This window comes from Apus apus, chromosome 1 (genome assembly GCF_020740795.1).
Source record: "Apus apus isolate bApuApu2 chromosome 1, bApuApu2.pri.cur, whole genome shotgun sequence".
NCBI classification, from domain to species: Eukaryota; Metazoa; Chordata; class Aves; order Apodiformes; family Apodidae; genus Apus; species Apus apus.
Genome location: NC_067282.1, coordinates 127313618 through 127338468, shown reverse-complemented (window position 1 = coordinate 127338468; position 24851 = coordinate 127313618). Strand labels below are relative to the sequence as shown.

At 40.0% G+C, this 24851-nt stretch overlaps 2 protein-coding genes across 3 annotated transcripts in view; both read right to left on the bottom strand.

Annotated features, from left to right (window-relative positions):
- Nucleotides 1–5718, bottom strand: part of GALNT8 (polypeptide N-acetylgalactosaminyltransferase 8) — a 29704-nt gene extending 23986 nt beyond the window's left edge. Inside the window, exon 1 of the mRNA XM_051634351.1 lies at nucleotides 5684–5718. The gene's annotated coding sequence lies outside the window, so the exon portion shown is untranslated. The remainder of the gene's footprint in view (nucleotides 1–5683) is intronic.
- NDUFA9 (NADH:ubiquinone oxidoreductase subunit A9) lies at nucleotides 1778–24841 on the bottom strand. Of its 2 annotated transcripts, XM_051634398.1 has the most exons (12): nucleotides 24724–24841; nucleotides 21560–21730; nucleotides 20674–20771; nucleotides 20406–20497; nucleotides 17323–17464; nucleotides 16539–16641; nucleotides 15790–15857; nucleotides 15588–15664; nucleotides 10763–10858; nucleotides 7779–7845; nucleotides 5684–5865; nucleotides 1778–4780 (listed from the first exon to the last, which is right to left on the bottom strand). In XM_051634398.1, exons 1-11 carry the CDS (start codon nucleotides 24779–24781, stop codon nucleotides 5695–5697), a joined length of 1143 nt encoding a protein of 380 aa, XP_051490358.1. In that variant the 5' UTR covers nucleotides 24782–24841; the 3' UTR covers nucleotides 1778–4780; nucleotides 5684–5694. The 2 variants fall into 2 exon arrangements, with proteins under 2 accessions (XP_051490358.1, XP_051490347.1); XM_051634387.1 differs by lacking the exon at nucleotides 1778–4780 and having other exon boundaries at nucleotides 5588–5865.
- Between the last annotated feature and the right edge of the window lie 10 nt (nucleotides 24842–24851).

Genomic DNA, 24851 nt, shown 5'->3' with positions numbered 1-24851 from the left:
CTAACAAGGAAACACTAAGCAAAAGTCCTATTTTTCCAAACTCCAGATTTTTACCTTATGTGGTAGAAACTGAGCACTGCCTAGAAACTGAGCTGCTCCTAGGGACTCCAGTTGCCTGCCAGTAAAAGGAAGTACAGTGTATTGTAACTGGAGTATAAAGAGATGGTCCACACCAAGGAAAAATACTTCTTTAGTCAAGAAGGGATGTTGTGAATCACTCTTCACATTCATATTGGGTTTGAAATTATTTGAACTTCTAGGTTTCAGGAATGGTAACTCTAGAGGAAAGATCAGGAATTGACATCAACAGTCACTACCATAACCAGACTTGTGCCTCTCATCACTATCCCAAAACGTGCTTCCAACTTTTATTCTGTGAAGCTGGCCTCTGTGCACCATGTGCTACAACCTTCAGAGCTGTATTTCTTTCCAAGCTCCCTCTCACTTGATGTCTGATGGTTTTCCTCCCAAAAATACAATGGCCTGTATATTTTCCTGACTGATATATTTTTATTCTTTCCTGTTCATATTTTTAACATCTTCAATGTCCATTCACTTGCCGTTATCCTCATGGGCCTTTGCCAAACTTTCCAATACAGAAACACATACAAGTGTCTTTAATACACTACCTCTTGCAAATCATAGGAAAAAACTGCATTAAGACAAAACTCTGCCAAGGCTTCCTTCTCTTTAAATCACCACAGTATAGATGTGCACACTGTTGCCATCACTGCATTTAGTTTGTAGCCCAGAAGGTTCTGCAGCTGCATTTAAATCCACATTAGTATTTAACCCACATCAAACTGAACCACTTTTTCCTGTTGGCAAGAATACATATGGATGTTCTGAAGATACAGAAACACTGCCTGGATCCACTTATTTTGTAACTAAAGTCGAGGATACTGACATATGTATTCCCCAAATGCTCCACATTCATTGAGGTTTTCATTTTACTTTTCACAATCACATGTATTGATCCATCTAGATTTTAAAGTAACACAAACTGAAAATTGCTCAAAATTAGTAGAGTTGATCTCCATAGCTGAAGAATTTTCCAGCTTATTCCCAACCACAAAGGTTTCACCAGAGCTGATTCAAAATTTTACTTAACTGTTTTTATGAAAGAAAACTTTCCAACTGGAATAGAAACATTTTGGTGTTCATGATTTTATTAACCTCCCTATTTTGTGTCCTGGGCTGCATTAAAAAATGTGACCTGTTACTGTCGTGAAAGCCCAGCTGGAGTACTGGTTCCCATTTTGGTGGCCCCAACACAAAAATTACATGCACCTATTGGATCAAGTCCAGAGGAGGGCCACAAAAATAATCAGAGATCTGTAACAACTCTCCTATGAAGAAAGGTGATGAGACACTGGAACAGGCTGCTCAGGGAAGTTCTGGGTACCCCATCACTGGAAGCATTCAAGGCCTCGGTGATTTGAGCAATCTGGTCTAGTGGAAGGTGTCTCTGCCAATGGCAGATCAATTGGACTAGATGATCTTTAAAGGTCCCTTCCAACCCAAGCCATTCTGTGATTTCTCATGGGGCTATTTTTTCGCCTCCATGTAGAGGGAAAAGTAATGGCATAGGAAGATGAACAACAGAGTAGAAACACAGCCATAATAAATCTTATTCCAAAAAAATAATTTTCCCGGTTTTGTAACTGTTCTGCATAAGTCAACTCCTTCCTTCTTTATTGGTTTATACTTCCTCCTACTGCACCAGAAAAGTTGAAATATTAAAAAAATCCTATCATATATATATACACAAAGCAAAAAACTTTGAAAGCATTTAATGACTTTTTAATCCATTGTATCAGCTGAGAGGATAAATGTTGATGAAGAAAGTTACAGAAAAAGTGGAAGAACTACAAAAGTATTTGCTAAGCAGTAGCTCTGACTACTGGCTGCTTTAATTCTAACCAAGACCGTGGAAATACAGATGGTAAACCAAGGCACACACACTGCCATACATGTTTTGCAAACTGGGTACTCTGTGCCCTGCTCCAAATCAGAATCCCGAGAACAAAACCCCTGGGATATGGATGAGATTCCTCAATGGCAATGAAAAATGCAATTTCCATTTTCTAGTTTTTACCATCCCCCCAAAAAAACCAAACACAATCAAACAAGCTTTGCCCATTAACATGAAACCACTCTCCAAAATCTTGGAAGTGGTTCAGATATGACTTAGTGTTGCTGCTTTATATACAAACCAAAATTTATTTGTTTCTTACAAAAATTTTCATGTTAACACCTTTGCAAGCTTTTTCAAGATAGGATGGTGCTTAGGGTGAGTCTCAGGCTACAACTAGCCATCAAGAGGATAGAAAGAAGCCACAGCAGCACACTGTCACTCTATTCTCAGCTCTGCCACCAGGTTTTCCTTTGCCGTTTCATCAGTGTTCTTCACCTTCTGCCTCCACAGCTCACAGAGGCTGCAGTAACACTATCATGAATCACTCACTACTTCAAATTACTTTAAATATAGCAGTCCTCTGATATCCTAATTTCATATAATGTGTATCCAAGTATCAATTAGTGCAGGGGAAACAAAAGAACAAAAAACAGCAGAGAGGTAACTACAGAACAATTTTGCTGGTCATTAACCATCTGCCCTCTAAGCAACACAAGAAAGTTTTAAGGCTTTACAAGTCAAGGGAGAAAACTGAAGAGGTAAGAATAAAGCAGCAGACCAACAAGAAGTCTTAGTTAGTTCTATGCAAGTCCTGTTCCAACTTGAAACAATATACTATGAACAGTGCAATTTAAGTGTTAACCATACGTTCAGCATAAACATGCACAGAATTAGCAGTAAGCCCAAATCAGAGTCCTAACTGCTCAAAATACAGTTTTTGAAGAAATACAAGGTCCAAATCTTTCTCTCCACCCTTAGATGCACATACTATTTCCACCGATACAAGCTGTTCCTAAAATGCAAGTATCTTCCAGTCCTACTTGCAAGGGAATCTCAAAAATCAAAGTGGGTTAAATTTTCTGCTTTTGCTGTCTCCTCCTTTCTCCATACCTACTGCCTTTCATACTGAAAATGTAAAAGCTATCAATACTTCACACACAAACTCAAAATACAGAGGTGCTCCAATTTATATGAGGAAGACATTACCATTAGAACAATCTCACAATATTCTCCTACTCCTTTTAACTTCTTTTCACATCAAGCAAGATAAACTAGTGCTCCAAGGCAGCACATGAACCAAGTTAACTACACTGACCAGAAGTGTCACTTTTTCCTTTAAGGGTAGCTGAGTGACAAAAGTGACAAGTGATGTTTTAATGTTTTCTTCTCAGTCCCATAAAAATGCATATATTTTCCATCAGACTGTCCAAGGTTGGGTGGGACATGTATACACATACAAGTTATGAACACACACACACACAGAGCTATATACACATACAACTGCAGGCATGATTGCCTTCACCAACTCTTCAGCCCTTATTGGTCTTTAACCATCTGTCTTCTAAGTGTGCCCACACACTCGCACAGCCATGCAGATACTTAATCTGGTTCATGAACAGATGCTGCCAAGGGTCTACCTTCTCTCAAGACAGACCCTCTAGAACAGGCTGAAGGTAGGCCATAAAGTAGATTATTTGATTATGTACTGGGAAAGGACCAAAGCAGGCTCCCTTTCAGCGAGATGGTACCAGCACCGTGTATTATTATATCACTGTACCTAAACTTTCTGAGGTACAGTTTTGGGCCTGACTTGAAAACTCCATTCTGGACAACCCTCTGGCTGCATGCAGGCAAGGAATAGAGAGAAGAAATGGCAAAGCCTGGGGATAGAACCGGCTGCAAAACATAAAGGGGCCCCATGCTCTTAAAAGACTTGCCACCTTCTGCTCCACCAGTGACCTCTTGTGGGGAGGGTGGAAAACCATACCGCTTTAAGTGACGTCCTGCACAAAGGCACGGAACATCAGTCACACGTTTAAAGGACCTTCAGTACTTTGCAAATTAGCTGAAAAAACATTGCAAGCTGAGAAACTAGGGTTAGGATAAAAAGAAAGATCATAGAATCACTTAGGTTGGAAAAAACCTTTAAGATCATCGAGTCCAACCATTAACCCTACTTCCCAAGCACCACATCTGTATGATTTTTAAACACATCCAGGGATGGTGACTCAATCACCTCAATCTGATGGGCAGCATGTTCTAACATCTAACAACTCTTTCAGTGAAAAAGTTCTCCCTAATGTCTAGTTTAAACCTTCCCTGGCACAGCTTGAGGCCATTCCCTCTTGTTCTATCACCAGTTAATTGTGAGATCTTCTCACTGATAAATGAGTAGGGATAAAAATCACTGATGAAACTGAATTATAGTAATTTTGTACTCTGCACTACATTACAAAATAAGTGACTTTTTTTTTTTTTTTTTTTTTTTTTACATTCAAGACCACTAAAGACTAAAGAAATTGCTTTGGAAGGATAAATAATGAGAAACCACACTGTGGTTTCTATAAGGTGAGAAGCAGAAGTGCTATGGAAGGCAAAGTATACGGAAAGTGAAACTTGCAGCAGCATCTTGCATCTTTGGCTCTAGCAATCTGTTTTGATTTAATCAAAGAAACTTCTGTGCCTTCCCTAACCTTAATCTCTTTGTTTTTTTCAATCCTTCTATTCTCTCTTTTCTACTCTCCTGTTTTATCACCTATTCCATCCCATTTTCCACTTTGGATTTCTCCTCCATTAGACTTTTGATACCCATGTGTTCAACTTGTCCAAGTTCACATCCAACAAAGTCAAGTAGTAGGAAGCCTGGAGATGAAAACACAGAATGTTCTGTCACTCATTTTTCCCCCCTCAGCCCCAGTTTAAAACTAGTTTCCCCACCAATTTCAACTCATCCTAGTTAATGTGATCTGACTCCCAGAACTAGCAGCTCACTCCTTAATTCAAGGAATGTCTCCAGTTATTGATCAAATTGAGGCAGGGAACTTTCTTTGATCTTAATACAATTGAAAATACTTAATCCTGAAGTAAAGCTCGTCTCTCTTCCCAAAACACCGAGTCCCATAAAAGCACATAAAAGCTTTGCGCATCTAAAAATAACTACTTTTCTCATTTAAAAATGGAAGAAATTACATCACAAGGGATCAGATGACTTGTAGTACCTTGTTTACATGTCTGATCGATGCTCCCTGACCTTAGATACAGTTCATGCCATTTTAGTTGATGTTTTCTGTAACAGTTGCACTGAGGGCAGAAAACAAAGCTCAGAAGACTCAATAACTTAAAAACGGGGTTTTGCTGATACTTCATAATCTGAATAGGTGGCAGTACCAGCAATGCCTGCTGGAAAGGACATGTTCTACGCAACTTAGTCCTGAACCCCAACATTCTTCAAATCACTTCAGCACTTACTAAATAAAGACAGGGATGCTTTAAGAACCAAGGGAGAAACTGACTAGTGTCAAGACACATTCCACTAGCCCCCCAGCCTTCAAAATATTTAAATGCTCATAAGCTAAGCAACAATATGTAACTTACTTTTATTATCTTTTAAAGAGAAAAACTGCATTTCAATTACAGTCTTCCATAAATAAAAAGACAACACTGGTGAAATATAGCTTACATTATTAGTATATTTTACTCAGTATATACAGTTTTCCAAACAAACAGGGTCATACAAAGGCAGTTTAAGAAGCATTAAGTAACCACCTTATCAGCTGTTACATGGGATATGTCTTAGCTGGTTTTGCTTCCTCCAGCTCTGCATCCAACCAGCGGTATCCACGGTGACGACGTAGAACTTCAATTGCTTTTTGTTCTAGAGATGCTGGCTGAATACCCAGGTCTTCCAAACCAGGAAGGTCAGGAAATGTCATGTCTGTTGTGTGAAACTTTAAAAATAAGGGGGGGAAAAGAAAGGTAATTCACTTGATAGAATGAACAGTATTACACCAAACGTGATCATTCACATACTATAAAGAATTATTATGTACTTATTCCTGAGGTCGCCTTATTTTACAGTTTTTTTCAAATTGCAGATAAAAAGCATAAATCCAGAGTACTAGAAACATAGTGTGTCCCAAATAAATTTTCTACAAATGGCAGCTCTTGGGAGATTATACTACAATTTCAAGGCTGATGTTGCTAAGACTGTTTCCCCCAAGAAAAAACCTTGCAGTACTATATATGGTTGCACCTTGTACTACATCTGAAAACCTATTCAAACACCAATGTGCACTCAACCAGCTGTGTGTAAGTCCCAGTTCCTTGACTGATTTTGGCACAGTATTTTTCCTTGGGAGGAAATTCAATGTGGCCCTACAGAACTATGGCACTTCAATGGGAGATACGTAAGTTCTGCATCTTAGGAAATGGGGATTTCTCTTTTAAGTCAACCACATCTAATTTTGTGTAGATTACTTGAGAATGAAAACCTGGGAAAAAGGAACAATGAGACACAGAAGTGACATGAAGAAACTCCCCTCTCACACTACCCACACTATAGCTGAATTGCAGTAGTTTTAGTGATTTGATGCAGGTTTATTTTGTAAAATTTCATTCTATAAACTACAAAGGCAGCTAGAAGTCAGGTTTTCAGGAGTGTTATATTTACATCCTGGGTCAATACAGCCAATAGAACTACAATGTGAACTCACTCCACTAATGGGGATGAGTCAGTGGTTTGGCGGGAAGGGGTAAGAAAATTTTATATTAGACCATGAATAAGCTTCCCTCCTTTATTACACATGATGTCCACAGTTTTACACAATTATTTCCAATCAGAATAGGAAACTGGTATTTCACAGATGGAGAAATGTAACCATAGAAATGCAACCATACAGCTATCCAGTAAGCAGCTTTAAGTATAGGAGCCAGTTCTCCCCAACTCATGGTAGCATCCTATCTCAAATTAATTTTGGGACAATCAGGTCGTAATAAGCTATTGATACAGTATCATAACAAAAAGTATTAAATTCCAACTCTACCATATAGTTGGGAGAGTACCTGATACTTCAGGCAAGCAGCAAGCTTTGAGACTGCCAGAATGTATTCTGACTATCTTTGCTAACCTACACATATGTCAACAGTTTTGACACTAATACTTGCTAAATCCTACTTCTTCCTCACTTGCAGTTGGGTTTTTTTGTAAGTTATTTCTCCACCTCCACTCAGACACCCGAAGAAGTTAGGAACAAACATGAAGTTGCAACACATTCACCAGAAATGTACTCTAAAGTTAAGCAAGAATTTGGTCTGTATTCAGAACCTGAATTGTAAAAAACCACCATTATCTGGATGGTGTAAGTGATTTTAATGCATATAGAGGTACACAAACTTACTAACTGCCTAAAAATGGAGAGCACCCCTGACATACCTTAGCTGCACATTGTACATCCAGTCTCTTCTTTGGCTTTGCTATTTTCAGTAGCAGGCATTGTGGAGGAGAAGGGCACAGGCACAGTGAGGCCTGCAGCATTGACCTCTTTTTAATACCAAAGAAGGCTGGGCCCTTTCCCTACCCCCATCATGATACTTCTTGCTATATAAGCCTCTCACTAATTGTTTCAATCAACCATATTTAGAGAAAAGTTAACTATTCTTCCTCCACCAGAGCTAGTGGAAAGACTACACCACAATGATGCCTTTTAAAAACAATTTCTTAGCCCCTCTCTCTTACTAAGTCTTTGTAAGATCAAGAGGTAAACATATTTTAGCACTCCTTGAATGTGGATTTCCCAGTAGAAGTTACAAATACACAATAAAACATTTTCCAAGAAGAATTTGAGAGTTGTCCTACACTTACCCGGTCCACTTTGTCTCGTGTTAACCATGGTTCAAATGGATTCATCTCAAAGAATCTTGCAACTAAACTGTAATCAGAAAAAGTATTGCAAAAGATGCACAGAAGAAAATCAGAACTGGAAAAATATTTCACACTTAGTAGACAGTGAGCAAGAGCTTGTAGTTATTCTTGCTAGCTATGAATTCATTAAAGCAGTGAACATCCCAGCCAGCAAGTTCTTAGCTATGTTTCTGATAACTTTAACTGTTTGCCACCGAATTATTTGATTGTCTATTCTTTTACTTCAGAAGGGAAAGGAAGAGCAGACATCTAGAAGTAAAAGTGAGTGGTCACTGGCTGGGGAACATAAGCCTCCCCATCCAATTTCCCACACACCAGAGGGTTCAGTCTTGCCCATGCCTTTCCTCCAAACTCTGCTCCCTAGTAGTGGAGGCAGTAATCCAATTAGTCACAAAGTTTGATTCAATGCCTCCACAAGAAAACATGCTTGCTGACAACTAAATGATTTAACAGCCACACAAACAAGATGTTGGAATCTGGAGCAACCTGCATCTATAAAAAGGGTAACAATTAGTGTATCTGCAGTTTCCAGAAATGAAATTTCCTTGGAAAGAAAATTTGACAGAGAAGAAAATAACACTACAGCTCTTGCTCAGTGTCTCAGGACCAACACTACTCATGGTACAATTTCTTACTGAAGGACTCACCTGGCAGACAAGGTTACTGCACATAAACAGAACTATGCTTACCCATCTTTCAGATGCACTCTTATAAAAAATACAAAATACCACTTAGTTTAGCCCATAAAGAAAAAAGCATAACATGGATACAGCAAACATGAATAAAACTAATCAGCACTCACACAATTACTTTTTAACAAGCTGCTGTGTCAGTTGAGCTGTCTTAACCTGATGCCTGGACAGCCAGTTTGTAAACAGGTGCAGCAGTTTAAGATGCTGTTCTAGCATTATTCAATACCAATACTTTAACCTGCTGTAGAAAAATCTTTCAAGGCCTACAGTCATACACAGAAATTTTCTCTGTGGTAGTATTTAGAAGTTTTTTTTTAGTTTGCCACTGATTCTCTCTGCTTAGAATCTTTTGCTACTTCTTGACTCAGCAAAGTCATTCAATTAGTCTAGATCTTCATTGTTATCATAGAATCTCTGAAGATCATCGAGTCCAACCCCCTGCTGCAGCAGGAACGCCTAGGGCAGGTCACAAAGGAACACATCCAGACGGGTCTTGAAAGTCTCCAGAGAAGAAGACTCCACAACCTCTCTGGGCAGCCTGTACCAGTGCTCCATCACCCTCACAGTAAAGATTTTCCTCATGTTGAGGTGGAACTTCCTGTGTTCCAACTTGGTGCCGTTTCCCCTTGTCCTATCACAGGGCACCACTGCAAAGAGACTGGCCCATTCTTCACATACATCCTTCAGATATTTATAGACACTAATAAGGTCCCCTCTCAGTATTCTCTTCTCAAGACTAAACAGCCCCAGGACTCTTAGACTTTCCTCGTATGACAGATGTTCCAGTCTCTTAATCATGCTCATAGCTCTCCGCTAGACTCTTTCCAGTATATCCCTATCCCTCTTGAACTGAGTGGCCCAGAAATGGACACAAATACTCCAGATGTGGTCTTACTGGGACAGAGTAGAGGGGGAGGAGAACCTCCCTTGACCCGCTGGCCCCACCGTTCATAATACATCACAAGATTGGTTCTCTTGGCCACAAGGGCACATTGCTGCCCCATGGATAACTTGTTGCCCACCAGGACCCCAAGGTCCTTCCCCATGGGGCTGCTTTCTAGGAGGTCAACCCCTAATCTGTATCAGTATGTAGTGTTTTTTCTCCCCAGGTGCAGGACTCTACGCTTATTCTTGTTGAACCTCAATAGGTTCATCTTTGACCAGCTCTCCAGTCTGTCTAGATCTCTCTGAATGGCTGCACAGCCGTCAGGTGTATCAGCCAATGTTCCCAGCTTTGTGTCCTCAGCAAACTTGATGAGGATACACTCCATCCTCTCATCTAGGTCACTGATGAAGATGTTGAATAAGACTAGGCCCAGTACTGACCACTGGGGAACACCACTAGTCGCAGGTCTCCAACTGGGCTCTGCACCGCTGATCACAACCCTCTGGGCTCTGTTGTTTGGCCAGTTCTTGATCCATCTCACTGTCCGCTCTTCTAACTCACACTTCCTGAGCTTATCCACAAGGATCTTATGGGAGACAGTGTCAAAAGCTTTGCTGAAGTCAAGGAAGACAACATCCACTGTTCTCCCTGCATCTATCCATTCTGCCACACCATCATAGAACGCTATCAGATTAGTCAGACATGACTTCCCCATGGTGAATCCATGCTGGCTACTCCTGATAACCTTCTTTTCTTCCATGTGCTTAGAGATGACCTCCAGAATGAGCTGCTCCATCATCTTTTCAGGGATGGAGCTGAGGCTGAAGGGTCTGTAGTTACCTGGTCCTATTTCTTGTCTTTCTTGAAGACTGGAGTAACATTAGCTTTCCTCCAGTCCTCAGGCACCTCTCCCCTTTTACAGGACTTTTCGGAGATGATGGAGAGCAGTTTAGCAATGACTTCTGCCAGCTCCCTCCGCACACATGGGTGCATCCCATCACAGCCCATGGATTTGTAGATGTGCTGTTTCCTTAATTGACCTTTAACCCAATCTTCTTCAATCAAGGTGAAGTCTTCCTCACTCCTGACTTCTTCTGTGGTCAACGTTGTCAATTATGTTTGTTATTATGTTAAGTTTATTACAAATACACTTTTCATACACTAGTAGGCCTGTGCCTAAGCAGAAGGCTCAAGCTAGCTAACAAGTACTTAGGGAAAGCCAGTTTCTACATTCCTACCATGTTAAGCAACAACTGGCAATAACAAATAACCAGTGCAACCGCTATTTATGCTTCTGTGTTGCCTGGTAGGTGCCAAGTTCTTAGGGAAGGAAGGGTGCCACTTACTGGTAGAGAGGGCGAGGAAGCGGATAGGGAACAAAGGCTCGAAAGCAAACTGCATAGATGTATTCTACCATATCATAAAGGAGGTATCGTTTAGGTCTGAAAGAAAAAGCAACAAACATTAAAAGTAAGTTGGGTATACTTAAATATTTGCAGCTAGAGACAAACATTTTAAAGCCCTCCAACCCAACCCACCACTGTCAAACTGAATAAAGTGTATTCTGTGCACTTTTAGAGCATACCTTTAACGTCCCTCCTCCATATGTAACTACTGACTCAAATCCTAAATGCAAGATTTTCAGCGCTGGGACAGGACTGAATTTGGACAAGTCCACTTGGTAGTTTGTCATAGAAAGAAGCCAGAAAGAAAATTTTAAAGCTTAAGAAAGGTTTGTTAACAAGACATCACATCTTTGGTAGCAAATAGCTGCAAGGAAACTGATTCACCTTCCGTTGCTCAACTAAGAACATGTGTGGTGAGGTCAACACACTGGAAGGAAGGGATACAACTCAGAGGGATCCTGACAGGCTTGAGACATGGTCTCATGCAAACTGCATGAAGTTCAACCAGGCCAAGTGTAAGGTCCTGCACCTGGGTCAGGGCAATCCCAAGCACAAATACAGGCCGGGTGAAGAATGGATCAAAAACAGTGTGGAGGAGAAGGGATTGGCTGATATAGTTGCCAAGTCACTCTCCATGATAACTTGAAAACTCGTGGCAGTCAGGTGAATTCTCTGATGACTGGAAGAAAGGAAACATTACACCCATTTTCTAAAAGGGTAGAAAGGCAGACTTTAGGAACTATCAACCTGTCAGCTTCATCTCTGTGCATGGGAAGATCATGGAACAGATCTTCCTAGAAGACATGCTAAGACACATTGAGGACAGGGACATGATTCAGGACAGCCAGCATGGCTTTACTAGGGGCAAATCCTGCCTGACCAACCTAGTGGCTTTCTCCAACGGAGCAACTGCACAGTGAACAAGGAAAGACCTACGGATGTCACCTATCTGGACTTCTGCAAGGCCTTTGACACAGTCCCCCACAACATCCTTCTAAGTTGGGAAGATACTGGTTTGATGGGTGGACTGTTCCATGGATAAGAAACAGGCTGGATGGTCACATCCAGAAACTAGTGGTCAATGGCTCCAGATGGAAAACGGCGACAAGTGGCACCCCTAAAGGGTCCGTACTGGGACCAGTGCTGTTTAATACCTTCATTAATGATACTGACAGAGGCACTGAGAGCATCCTAAGTAAGTTTGCCTATGACATCAAGCTGGATGGTACAGTCGATATGCCAGAAGGGGCAGGATGCCATCCAGAGGGACCTGGACAAGCTGGAGAAGTGAGCCCAGGTGAACCTCATGAGGTTCAACACGGCCAGGTGCAGGGCCCTCCAATTGGGCTGGGGCAGCCAGAGATACCAATACAGGCTGGTGGAAAATATGCTAGAGGGAAGCCCTGTGGAAAAAGACCTGGGGATAGTAGTGGATGAAAAGCTGGACATGTGCCACCAGTGTGCAACTGCAGCTCAGAGAGCCAACTGCATCCTGGGCTGCATCAAGAGAAGCGTGGCCAGCAGATCAAGAGAGGCGATTCTACCCCTCTACTCTGCCCTGGTAAGAGACCTCACCTGGAGTACTGCATACAGCTCTCAAGCCCCCAACACAATAAGGTCATGGGCCTGCTGGAGTGTGTCCAGAGTGGAGCCACAAAAATAATCAGAGAGCACCTCTCTTTATGAAGACAGACTGAGGCAGTCGGGGTTGTTGAGCCTGAAGAAGAGAAGACTCTGGGGGGACCTTATAGTGACCTTTCAATACCTGAAAGGGGCCTATAAGAAGGCTGGGGAAGACCTTTTAATTAGGGCATGTAATGATAGAACAAGGGGCAATGGCTCCAAGCTAGAGAAGGGTAGATTTAAGTTGGACATTAGGGGGAAATTCTTTAGTGTGAGGGTGGTGAGACACTGGAACACATTGCCCAGGCAGCTGTGGAAGCCCCATCCCTGGAAATGTTCAAGACCAGGCTGGATAGGGCCCTGAGCAACCTGATCTAGTGGGAGACATCCCTGCCCATGGGGGGGGTTGGAACTAGATGATCTTTAAGGTCTCTCCCAGCCCAGACCATTCTATGATTCTTAGTTTCTTCTTAGATAAATTTCCCCAAAAGAATGCATTCCCCCTTTCAAGATGGAGTGAAGGAAGCAGACAGTCTCCTATACACCTGCAGTAGTTTAAGAGAAACATATCATTGGGAGTTCCCATTACTTTCTTGATCAGTCTTTGCCTTAGCATTTTAATACTCCATAAATGGCTCAGATTGAAACAGTTACATCCCTTGGCTTTTAAGGCAACTCACTGGTATTCCAAAATATTCTGAAAATTCTTCATGACAACACAAAAGAACACACTGATGAGCATTGGTGTGTCACCCTTCAAAATTACATCCTGCCGATCATGACCGAAGCATAAATGAACACACCAAAAACATGCATCTCGTAACAATTTGCTATACTTTTCAGGTAAGGCAGAGACCTTCAGTGTCATGACCCTCATCTTGAGACTGACTGCTTCCCACATAGGGGCGTCCTAAAAATTGCACAATTAGGGCAAAATATTCTTACATCTGTCAGCATATTTGGGAGAATTTCAAAGAATTCAACACTCAAAACCCCTTATCAACTTCATCCAGGTGGGTGGATTATAGAATCAGAGAGATCTGCAGTTATGAAGTTACACTAAAGGACTACCATCAAATACAAGATAATAAGTTTTCTCCTGTTAATAGAACTTACAAGAGAAAATACAGCAACTCAGCTGAGAAAAACATTTTGTTTTCATTAATTATTAGCAGGTTTTTTACCAAATTTTTTGCCCTTACACTTTAAAATCCTCATGCTTATCCAAAGGTAGTATAAACTAATTTCAGTTTTATTCTGATATGTAAGAAACATGTAAGGATGTGCAAGATAACCAAACATAAAAACCTGAAAATAAACAATTTGTTCCTTTTCAAATTATCAAACACTAACAATACAACTTCACCAAGAACAGAATCACATTGAAGTGTCATTACATTAACCACAATACAAGCAGACTGCATGCTGCAGAGAGCATTAGCATTCAAGACAAGATTTAACAAGTTGACAAAGCAAAACCAATGCTACTGGGGAAAGAGATAAAAAAATAGATGAAAATAATACACTAAATCTTCAATAATACATAAACAGCAGTGATACCACTAGCTGTCACAGTTAAAACTCTATTCTACCATACAGTAGGAAGGACAAAAGAACAACAACAAAAAACCCCACAGAACACTCTTTTACAAAATCAGTCTTTTAAACTCAAACCAGTAACTCCTTCTTAAAAAAAAGAGCATACAGCTTTAGTCAAAACTGATGCTACAGAGCTCCTTTGGTTTTCCAACACTAATTTGAACCTTTGGTTTAGATTGTCATTTATTCAAAGGTCTTTTCAGTTGTTATGTGCCTGAAACTCTATTCCTTGCAGTCAGAGCCTGGCATCCTTGCTTAAATTCCTGCCTCTGAAACCTAGGCACTGAACTCCTCGCCTTCCGTAAATCACAAAAAATGGGACTTTGAAATTGTAATACATTCAAAGTTTTGCCCATGGCCCTTCGATTTGGCTGTACACACTTCTACTTAGTGTGCAATTCTCAGTTTCCCCTGTAGTTGGAGCAGCTCTTTCTGCTGAGATAGTGATGAACCTAAAGACAGACATCACTCCTTTTGTGGCAAGCAGCTTTACATTTTGTGATTTTGCATTAGTTATGTCCATCTGAAACCCAAGTATCTATTCTCTTTGATAAAAAAGTGGGTTTGAATGGCTGTCTGGTATCTGTTTCTGCTTGTTCTTTAGTGGGATGATATCCTGGTGATTTGAAAATAACTTGCTGAATAAAATTTGTTGCTGCTAGTAGTCCTTTCAGAACATTGTTAGCTTCTTTCTCTTATTTGCTAGGTTTTGAGCACAAGTTCCTCAGCATGATTCAAAAAAAGCTGAAGACCTGCTTGCTGCCTTTTCCAGAACATCAGCAAACAGGACACCCAGCCTAGCTCCAGGATAACATCTTCCTCAACAGCTCAGTTACAGCACAGAAGAAAGTGTCTCCACATGAGTAAAAGATGAACCAGCAACAATCTCTGCACTATGGAAATAAAGAGCTGTCACTGCAAAGCATCACAAAACTAACATGGAAAAAGATAAGCCTTTTACAAAATCCAGTGTACAAGGGGCAGAAAACTGAGATATGCTTGCAAGACAGAGAGCTGTTCAGCCTAATTTGTATCTTGACTAATCAGTAACTCTTTTCTTTATAAGTTAATCTAATGCTCCTTTTACCACCTATACTGGATGAAGACCAGTATCAAACCATGGACCCACTACCTTGACATGTGCCACGTTCTTTCTGCTTAATGCTAATGACCTATTCTGCCTTGGAGCTTTTATACACAAAATATTCCAATGGATCCACTGTCTCTATCCATTCTAATTCTAGGTGGCTTCCACACAGCTTCAGCAGATTTTTTTCCAAATCTAGGTTGTCTAGTGTATTTTCCAAGAACACTTATTTCTTTGTATGCACATACATAACATTAAATGCAATGAGGCCCAAACTATGATTTTCAGAGTATTTACAAGAACAGCTTGAGTCATTTTTCCTCCCAAAAAGGAGGTGGAATTTATTGCAGCTCAAACTGTGTGCATGGATGGGAAATTAAATGTACTGCGCAGCATGCCAAAAAATGACACCAAAAAGAAGCACTGCAGTTAATTAGAATCAGAAAAGTAACCTACCCAGCCAAGGCATATGTTTTTCCTTTAGCATCAGGATCCTTAATTGCATTAATAATTGCCTTTGCTACATCAACCACCTGTGAGAAACAAATGCAGACAATGACCAAAAGAAAACAGGAATATATGCACACACTCCTCTTTCAGAAGTGATTTGCTCAAAACACAGAGGATTTGGGATTGTATTGGTTTAGTGAAAACTTACATATACTGGTTGCTTCACTGTTTTTTTTCCCAGAGAAATAAGAGGCACACCACCAAACCAGCGCATGTCTGACAGAAAGACATATATGTAACTTGAGAATACAATCTACTAATCCTTTCAGTAAGCAAGTAACCAATACATTTTGCACGACATTGAATGTAGATCTTGTCTAAAAACTGACTTAACTTTACATAAAAAAAAAAAAAATTGGGAAGAATTACCATTCAACTCCAGCAACACTGTTTTCAATGAACATTTGTTTTTCTTACGAACAAGGATAGGAAGACTGTACTTACAGTTTACTTAGAGTGGTTCAGAGATATCTCAACTTTGCAAGACAGAAACATTTTTGTTGGTGATACATCAGTCATTACTACTGTTTATGAGCCCAGAACAATTCAGGTCTACTTTTACATTTGAGCATTACCAACTTGAAAAACTACTTCCAGGGTAAACTACTTTGAAGGCTAAGAAGACCAAATCTTACCTCAGAACAATCTAAATGAAAAACCAATAGTACACATCCCCCTCTCAGAAACAAACAACAAAGTCTAACTAGATTCAGAAATAATTCAGTCATGTGATGAAAACTTCTCATTTCCCATTACATATCTTGAGCTGACAAAAGGTAATAAATTTCTGATTAAAGCACAGCTCTCTGCTTTTCAAGAGTAAATCACATTTTCTCTCTGTTCTCTACAGAGAGGTATACATATCATACGTGGTTTTATTATTTCATGAGTACATACTCGCATAATGATTGAGAAATCGGTCCTCTCTCCCAAACATCTCAGAGGGCTTCAAAATTATAGCATCTGGGAATTCTTCCCTCACTGCTTTCTCTCCAACAGCCTATCATTCAACCAAAATGAACAAAATAATTGTTACACATTGAGAGCTACCAAATTTTAACCCTTTTTAAAAAAAAAAATGTATACTACAGAAAAGACAGTATAGTGAGCTCAAAGAAACAAAAATAGCTGAAACTAGGACAATAGCTATATTAAAAAGAGAAAATCAGTAATACAAAATTATACCTTCTAATAAGGAAAAAAATAATAGGATAACAAAGATTTTACTTTTTGGTATATGAGCAGGTAACAATCCCACTCCAAGCACCTCTAACAGCGATACTCATGTGTCTTTGCAGAACTCATTTTGGCATCACCTTCTTCTTTGCTAGGTCAATCTAGGCTTAGATGTTAGGCCTGTTACTAGACCCCAAACCATTAAACCAGTTCCTCCTTCTTAATTACAGTGATTTTAGACAGAAAGATATTCAAGGAAGAAGGAAACCTTTAAGGAATAAAAGATCAATTCCCCTTCAAAGCACATGAAGTACTAAGGACTATTTCTAGCTCAAATAACCACAGTAACTCAAAAGTTCTTCAGCTGCAGAAAACATTCCATAGTAAATTCATGCACTGATTTCCTTCAAACAGACCCAGAAGAAAACATAACAACCAAAAAAAACCTACAAAAAATTAAAACTCAGGCTCTCAGAAAATATACTCAAAAGGATTTCAGACTTACTTTATTCCTGAGGTATTTGGAAGGACTCTTCATGCTAGCATTCAGGTGAGAGATGTGAATGAGTGTTTCCACACCAGCTTCCCTAGTGATCTGTGCAATAGTTTTAGGAATATTTACAAATTCATCTTCAAATTTGAAGTTTCTAAAACAAGGCAAAAAAACAAATTTTACTTTAAGAGCAATTAACACTGGCTGCCTACCAACCAAATAGCAACCATTACTTATTACTTGATTACATGCTGTTTGTTAGAAACAAAATTTCCTTTTGTGAGAGACTCTTCATATAATAAGAACAAGAGGCAAGTGAAATGCAACTACATCTTTAGTACTGGTTTCTCACTATATCACCGTATCAGTATGAAAAATCCTCTTGCCCACTTGCCTATGACAAACAGAAAACACAGATTTATTCTTTTTTTTTTTTTTTTTTTAAGTGCTGCATCTTGAAAACTGAGCAAAGCTGTCTTTTTACAACACTTGTCCAAAATTTTACTTGATTTTATTTCAGTTAACTATAATACAAAGGAGATCAATAATTCTGAACAGCCTACATTAGGGCAGATGCTAGGCATTGGGGAGGTGGACAAAAACAGATTAAAAAACAGGTGCTTAAGGAAACAGAAAATTTTACGTAGACAGAGCAGTTAGAACCATTTCATAGCAGCTGAAAGGGACTTTAGGAGAAGCATACAAAAAGAACAACTCCGCTCACTTCATGGCACTCAAGGGGCCTAAATTAGGGGGTTCAACTGTAAGCCATTTTGGTATCTGATCAAGAATAATACAGAAGCTCTGTCTCCAAGCAGAACTGACACTATAGGCTGGCAACAATACCAAAATCCCAACTATCCCCAAGACTGCAAGAAAAAGAACTGGCTTCTCCATGTCTTTATACTGTCCTTGTAAGCACCCTTCTCCATCTTTTCCATTTGCTTTGGGTAAAAAACATCTTGTTCAAATGCCTCTCTGTCCTTATCTACTCCCACAGCTCTTTGGATCCCACTGGAGTCTGAAGAAAACCTTAAAAATAAAAAAGTTATTTTTGACCCTTCAACAACTAATCTGATCCTGGGAACCATCACTCCTGCTCTACTCACAAAAATAGATGTTAGAAACACACAAGAATGAACAACATCCCTCCTGTAACTATGGAGTTTTGAAACAACACAGCATACACAGATGACACTGTATGCTAAAACTAGGCAAGGAGGAAAGCAATTAGTGGCAGACCTTTTTTTTTTTTTTGACTGATCTTTACTTCTCATCTTACTTTTTACTTTTCCCCTGCTTAAGTTTTTCATAGACTTTGAGATTGTTACAATTGTTAGTTGGACCTGGTGCTTTACAGACCATAGAATTTTATCTCAGGGTTCCAGCACCACCACTGATACCAACATGTATAATATACACAAAAACATTTGTGTCATACAGTGCTAAGTTTGGGATAGTCTAAAAGTGTTTAAGACTCTTAAAACACTATAGTTACATTAAAAAGTTAACGCTTTAACTCCTCTGCTTTTTAATCTGTTAAAACTGACCAAGAAACAAGGTTTGGGGTTTTGTTTCAAACTAGAATTACACTTGGTGTTATTTTTACTTTAAAAAAGTGTGACAACAAAGAAACCCTCCCTTATATGAATCATACTTTCTAGACAACTCCAGAAAGTTTAAAGGTGAAGTACACAAGAAATACATTTAAAAAAAAGAGAGATTATTTTCTCCTTGGGCCAACTGTACAGACCTTCTTTTCTTCCCTCATTCCCACATTAGAATGATTTTTTTTCAGTTTTGACATCAATAACCACTTGAATTCTTACATTAGTAATTTACTAACAGCACAAAACAACCCTGACAGGTCAGTTTGTACATTTCTACCTATATCCCAAAGTCTGAAGAAGAAATATAAAGAACCAAAACCTTGTCAGATGCACAAGACCAAAGTTATTTTAGGTTTGGTGGGCTTTTCCCTCAAATAAACTATGTTATAGACACCAAGACTCAAATAAGAAGCTAAATGACTATCAGAAAAAGGAAGGATTTGAATTTGAATGCAAAATCCAAATGTCCCCCAGAAGTTATGCATGATACGTGACTAGACAAGAAACAGTTGAAATAGTATGTCTGTTGGCAAGCATCTATTCTAGGAAAAATAACTGTAAAATTGGAGACTGTATTAATAGAATTGAATTAGTAATGTGACTAAATTCTGTAATTTGAACATCAAATGGCTGTTCACAAAAAAAAAAAAGAGCAACAAAGGCATTAGGCTAGTAAACATAAATTAAACTGGTATCTACATTTGTTTCTGCCTACTATGATAGCAAAATTATGTACTGTATAAAGGCAAATGGCACAACTGATGAATTTTTGTATGGCAGTTCTGCACAAGGTTTTAGATAAAATGGACATAACTGCACACATGCAAAAAAAAAAAAAAAAAAGAGGCTATAACAGGCATTTTTAACCCAAAATAAATATGGGATTTTTAAAAAAAAATAATTTCAAAATGGAACTTTTTTTAAATTATTGCAGAAAATGTGTATGTAGCTAATAGTGCCTGTGCCAAAATTCTATTACAGAATGATGTTATTAAATCATAAGCTTAGGGACTCTCCATTAGCTATTCCTGTTTATTAAGATTTACCAGAGAACAGGAAAAGCCTGATGATAGCTTATTCCAGTAGGATGAAGGCCCACTTCTGTAGTAATGTAAATACGAGCTCATAGAAACTGGTGAGCCTCTGTCAGCTTTAGGAAGACACCCATGAAACATCTGTAAGGCATATGAAAGTAGCACATTGAACCCTCTGAGAGAAAAAAAGCTGTACACTAGAAAACTATGATAGAAATATTACAGAAATTGAAATAATGCATTTTCTCAAGAGATCATATCCAGGCGTCTAGTTAAATGTTTAAAGAAACAGAAGAAATTTTATATGCAAAATTTCAGTTCTGCTTTTTCATGAGAACCAAAAAGTATGTCATCTTCACTGTGTACTGTACACATGGTGTAAAATGTGGCTACAATGTCCAACACCTGGCACAAATCTATCTATATACCAAAGAAAAGAAAGGAAAATTACTTTGTTTCCCATTCCTTTCCAACCAGATTAATGACCACATTGCTGTGCTCCACGGCTCTTCGGATAGAGTCTTTGTCCTTACAGTCCCACTCCTGTAAACAGAGCATCAAATGGGAAAAAGATGAGATAATGTGTAAACAGGCTCTTTTACACAATTTCCATTTAGAGGCTAAACAATAGCTGAAGTTCTGACTTTGAGAATGATTAACAGACTTCCTTGTATAGCAATGGTACTGTATTTGATCTAAAGCCAAAGCAAAAGACTCACCAAGAAGAGAAGCTGCCCCAGGTCACCCATCGGCCGCAGATACATGAGGTCATACTGATCACAGCGGTAGGGTATGATTACTTGAGATCCAATGCGACCTGAGAGTGCAAAGAGAAGGGTGCTTTTTCTCAAGCTACTACATAACTTTAAGTAGATGAACTTCTGAACCACCTGAACTTCCTTTCTTCCCTGGCGTTAAAGCCCAACAACAACACACAGGTATCTTGAATAGTTGTCTGCAAAGCTAAAAGTAGCACAGAAGTAAGTTTTTAAACATACGTAATTGGAATTCTTACACAGAGACACACGTGAATGTTTGGGCTTGTAAGACAAAGTATGAAAGCTTGTTAACAAACAACATCCAAAAAAAATTTCACTGTATGCTATAAACATAATACAATACCTATAAATCAATCACATCTAAGGGTATCTGCATTTTTTTAAAGTCATACGGAAAGGAGAAGAAATAAAAAATACAAGCTATTTTCTAAAACTCTAAGTCAAAAGGGCAATTTTTAAAGAATTAAAATTTCCTTCAAACATTTTAGTAAAATGTCCTAATAATGCCAAAACCAGAAGAAACAAATACATGCTGTACCTCTCCTAAGATATGCACTGGAAAAAAAGTACTTGAAGGAGAATGACTTATATTATTATAATTTAACCATGTTTGGAAGCTTCTGAATTTCCTAGATTAAAACAGTTTTCACTAACTGTCACATCCTGGCACTTTAGCAGACTAAACACTACTAAAGCATCTCACAAAATACTTTTACAACCCAAAATGCCAGAGATTTCTAGATTATCCTGCAACCTGCAGAAAAAAAAAAAATCAATTTCCAAATAACCTTTATTTTTTTTAATTAGTACTCCTGGGGAACATTACCTAAACGGTTGACAACGTATCGTCCTAGGAAACCTGTAGCCCCAAAGACAGTAGCCACAATGCCACTAACAGAGGACCGTCCACTCCTTCCATGAGGGATCACGGCATGATGAACTTGGCGGTGCTGCTGCAACGCAGATGGTGCTGCAGCTAGCACAGAAATGCCAGGACCTACAACACAAAGCAGGAGACAGCATGTGATACAAGCTAAGAGACAGCAGCGTCAAATCATAGGCCTTGTTATTTTTCTTATTGTAGATCCATTTTTTCCAATCTCTCCCAGCAAAATTTCCCGTGTGGAGACTCCTGACAGACTATTTCAGTGACATTTGGATAGGGCAGAGGATTGAAGGAGCTTTTGACAGAAGTCAAACACCAAACTAACACAAAAAAGGAGCAAACTAATGGTATTAGTTCCTAAACAGCAATTAAAGCTTAGCAGACTAGCTTTAGTACTTGACCATATAAGGTGATGCACCAAGGTTAAGCAAATAAAAGAGTACTTGTTACAGGAAGTTCCCACCCAAGTACCCCCACATCACAGAATCAAAGAATCACAAAAAGGTTTGGGTCGGAAGGGACCTTAAAGATTATCTAGATCCAACCCCCCTGCATGGGCAGGGGCACCTCCCTCTAGACCAGATTGCTCAAAGCTCCATCCAGCCTGGTCTTGAACACTTCCAGGGATGGGGACATCCACAACTTCCCTGGGCAGCCTATTCTAGTGTCTCACCACCTTCCCATTAAAGATTTCTTCCTAACTTTCTTCCTGTCTAACCTAAATCTCCACTCTTCCAGTTCTAATCCATTACCCCTTGTCCTCTGGCTACATCCCCTTGTAAAAAGTCCCTCCCCAGCTTTCCTGTAGGCCCCTGCAGATACTGGAAGGCTTCTATGAGGTCTCCCCAGAAGCTTTTCTTCTCCAGGCTGAAAAACCCCAACTCTTTCAGCCTGTCTTCATAGGAGAGGTGCTCCAGCCCTCTGATCATTTTGTGGCCCTCCTCTGGACTTTCTCCAAGAGCTCCATGTCCTTCTTATGTTGGGGGGTTCCAGAACTGGATGCAGGACCCCACTCCACAGGTGGTGTCTCACGAGAGCTGAGTAAAGAGGCAGAATCACCTCCCTTGACCTGCTGGCCATGCTTCTTGTGATGCAGCCCAGGACACGGCTGGCTTTCTGGGTTTCAAAGGCACAGTGTCTGCTCATGTGGAGCTTCTCGTCCACTATCACCCCTAAGTCCTTCTTCTCTGGACTATTTTCAATCCGTTCTCCATCCAACCTGTATTTTTGCAGGGATTACCTGGGAATGGCAGTACAACTGCAAGCATAAAGGATATCACCAAGGGACCAAGTCTGATGATCACAAAATCATAGAATCATCAAAGTTGGAAAAGACCTTCAAGATCATGAAGTCCAACTGTCTGCCCTAAAATCCCTAACCACTAAACCATTTCCTGAAACACCGCATCTACCTGTTTTTTGAACACCTCCAGGGACGGTGCCTCCACCACCTCCCTGGGCAGATCTTCTTACCTTCATTCTTGTAGTGTTTTAATAACCAGGGGCTTTTATGTAACATTTTTTCGGAAAAGCAGACTCACAGAAAAATGACTGGACTCTTTATAACCAGCAGGATTCCTTCAGGTATATAAAAAAGCTACATAGCATGCTGAGATGGTGTAAGAGAAAGCATGATGACCCATGCTCCTCGGTGCTTTGCTATCATACACTTCCCTTTCTAAAGGTTTGTTAAAAAAAAGAAACCAAAACATAATATCAATATTTACAGAAAAAAACACTATCTCTGTTACTTTTAGATAGGAGTAAAACCTAAAAACAAGATTTCAATCCACTGTGACCGCCTTTTGAAAAAATATAACACTGATCGACCCATGTAAGAATAACAATAAAGTTAACAGTAAATAATTTACACACATCATTCACCTATTTTGTGGCTTTTTTGCTGTTATTTCTGCAAAACATATTGGCGACAGACTCTTCATGATGCTATAATTGTCATACTAAGAAACAGCACCCAACTATTCTTTTGTATTCTCCCACCTTTGTGTATACACCTGGTGTCACCTGCCTTACATTGTAAGGTTTTTAGTAGTGTACATCTTTTTTTGCTCCATCACTGTATAAGATCTGTCACAATCCACAGCTACATGCCCAATCACCACTACATTTTTTAAAAAAACAGTTGAGGTTTCATAAGACTCAAAGAAAGCAGGCTAGGGATCCTCACATTGATTCACAACCAATAAAGGACCCTCTACATCGTGCGGAGCCCTATAAAAATGAAACATTTAGTAACTCAGGACCACATCACATATTGAGCCACACAGTTTTCATAGTCCATGTTAATATCTCCAGACTGCTTAAAGCTCTGTGCTCCTGCCTAGAACAAACTTGCACAGGGATTTCTTCTTCCCAGAACAGCATGATTTAATTTTCTTCACTAACCAGAATCTATTTGTCACCAGAAGTTCACTTTAACAATCTTTACTTGAAGCAGTTTATGAACACCGGTAGAGAAGCAAACCTCAAATACACACAATAAACTAGAACCATCTTTTTGTTGAAGCAGCACATTGATCCAATTAAAAGTATGTACAATTCTCTCCTCACCTTGATTAACCAACACAACCCATTTGTCATCTCCCACTTCACTCAGCACAGGAGCACACACTGAATCAATTTAACTAAAAAACAGTTATGTTTTGGCAGCAAAGGCCAAGCTATAAGCTTTGAATATAGTTTTGGTACTTGAGCACGCTTACAGACTAGCCAAGATGTCAAGGTCACCTAAGAAAAAGGCAAAAACAACGCAAACTTTTAGCCTACTGCGCAGCTTTCATTGGCTGAGATTTCGACAGGCCCGGGTAGCCCGAGCCAACACCACGCAGCCCTCTGGGCTCCAAGCCCCCGCTCCCTGCAGAGAAGGACGGCAGAATCCCAACCACTTCTGCCGCAAACAGTTCTTTTTTTTTGCCAGCCGCTTTCCAAACGCGGCCCTGCGCGCTGCCTCAGCCAGCCCTGCCTCCGAGGTCGCCGGCAGGCGGGCGGGCAGCTGCCGCAGGCTGGGACGGAGAAGCTCAAGGGCTCCCCGCGGCTAGAAGCGGAGCCCGGGGGGGGCTGCGGGGCGGGGGGGTGACACTCACCTGCCCTTGGCGGCAGGAGGCCGCGGGGAGCCCGGCGCCAGCGAGACACGGCCGCCATCTTGCCCTACCCACCTACCCCAGCGCGGACGGCGCCCGGGCGGGGCCAAACCTCTGGGACGGGGCGGGAA

What these genes read in the sequence shown, in the direction of transcription:
- NDUFA9 (XM_051634398.1), bottom strand. Translation starts at nt 24,781, where the DNA reads ATGGCGGCCGTGTCTCGCTGGCGCCGGGCTCCCCGCGGCCTCCTGCCG. An exon ending in CCAAATACCTCAGGAATAAA is followed by an intron (nt 16,642 to 17,322) that starts GTAAGTCTGAAA and finishes GTTGAATGATAG; the next exon opens with GCTGTTGGAGAGAAAGCAGT. An exon ending in CACGAGACAAAGTGGACCGG is followed by an intron (nt 5,866 to 7,778) that starts GTAAGTGTAGGA and finishes TTATTTTTAAAG; the next exon opens with TTTCACACAACAGACATGAC.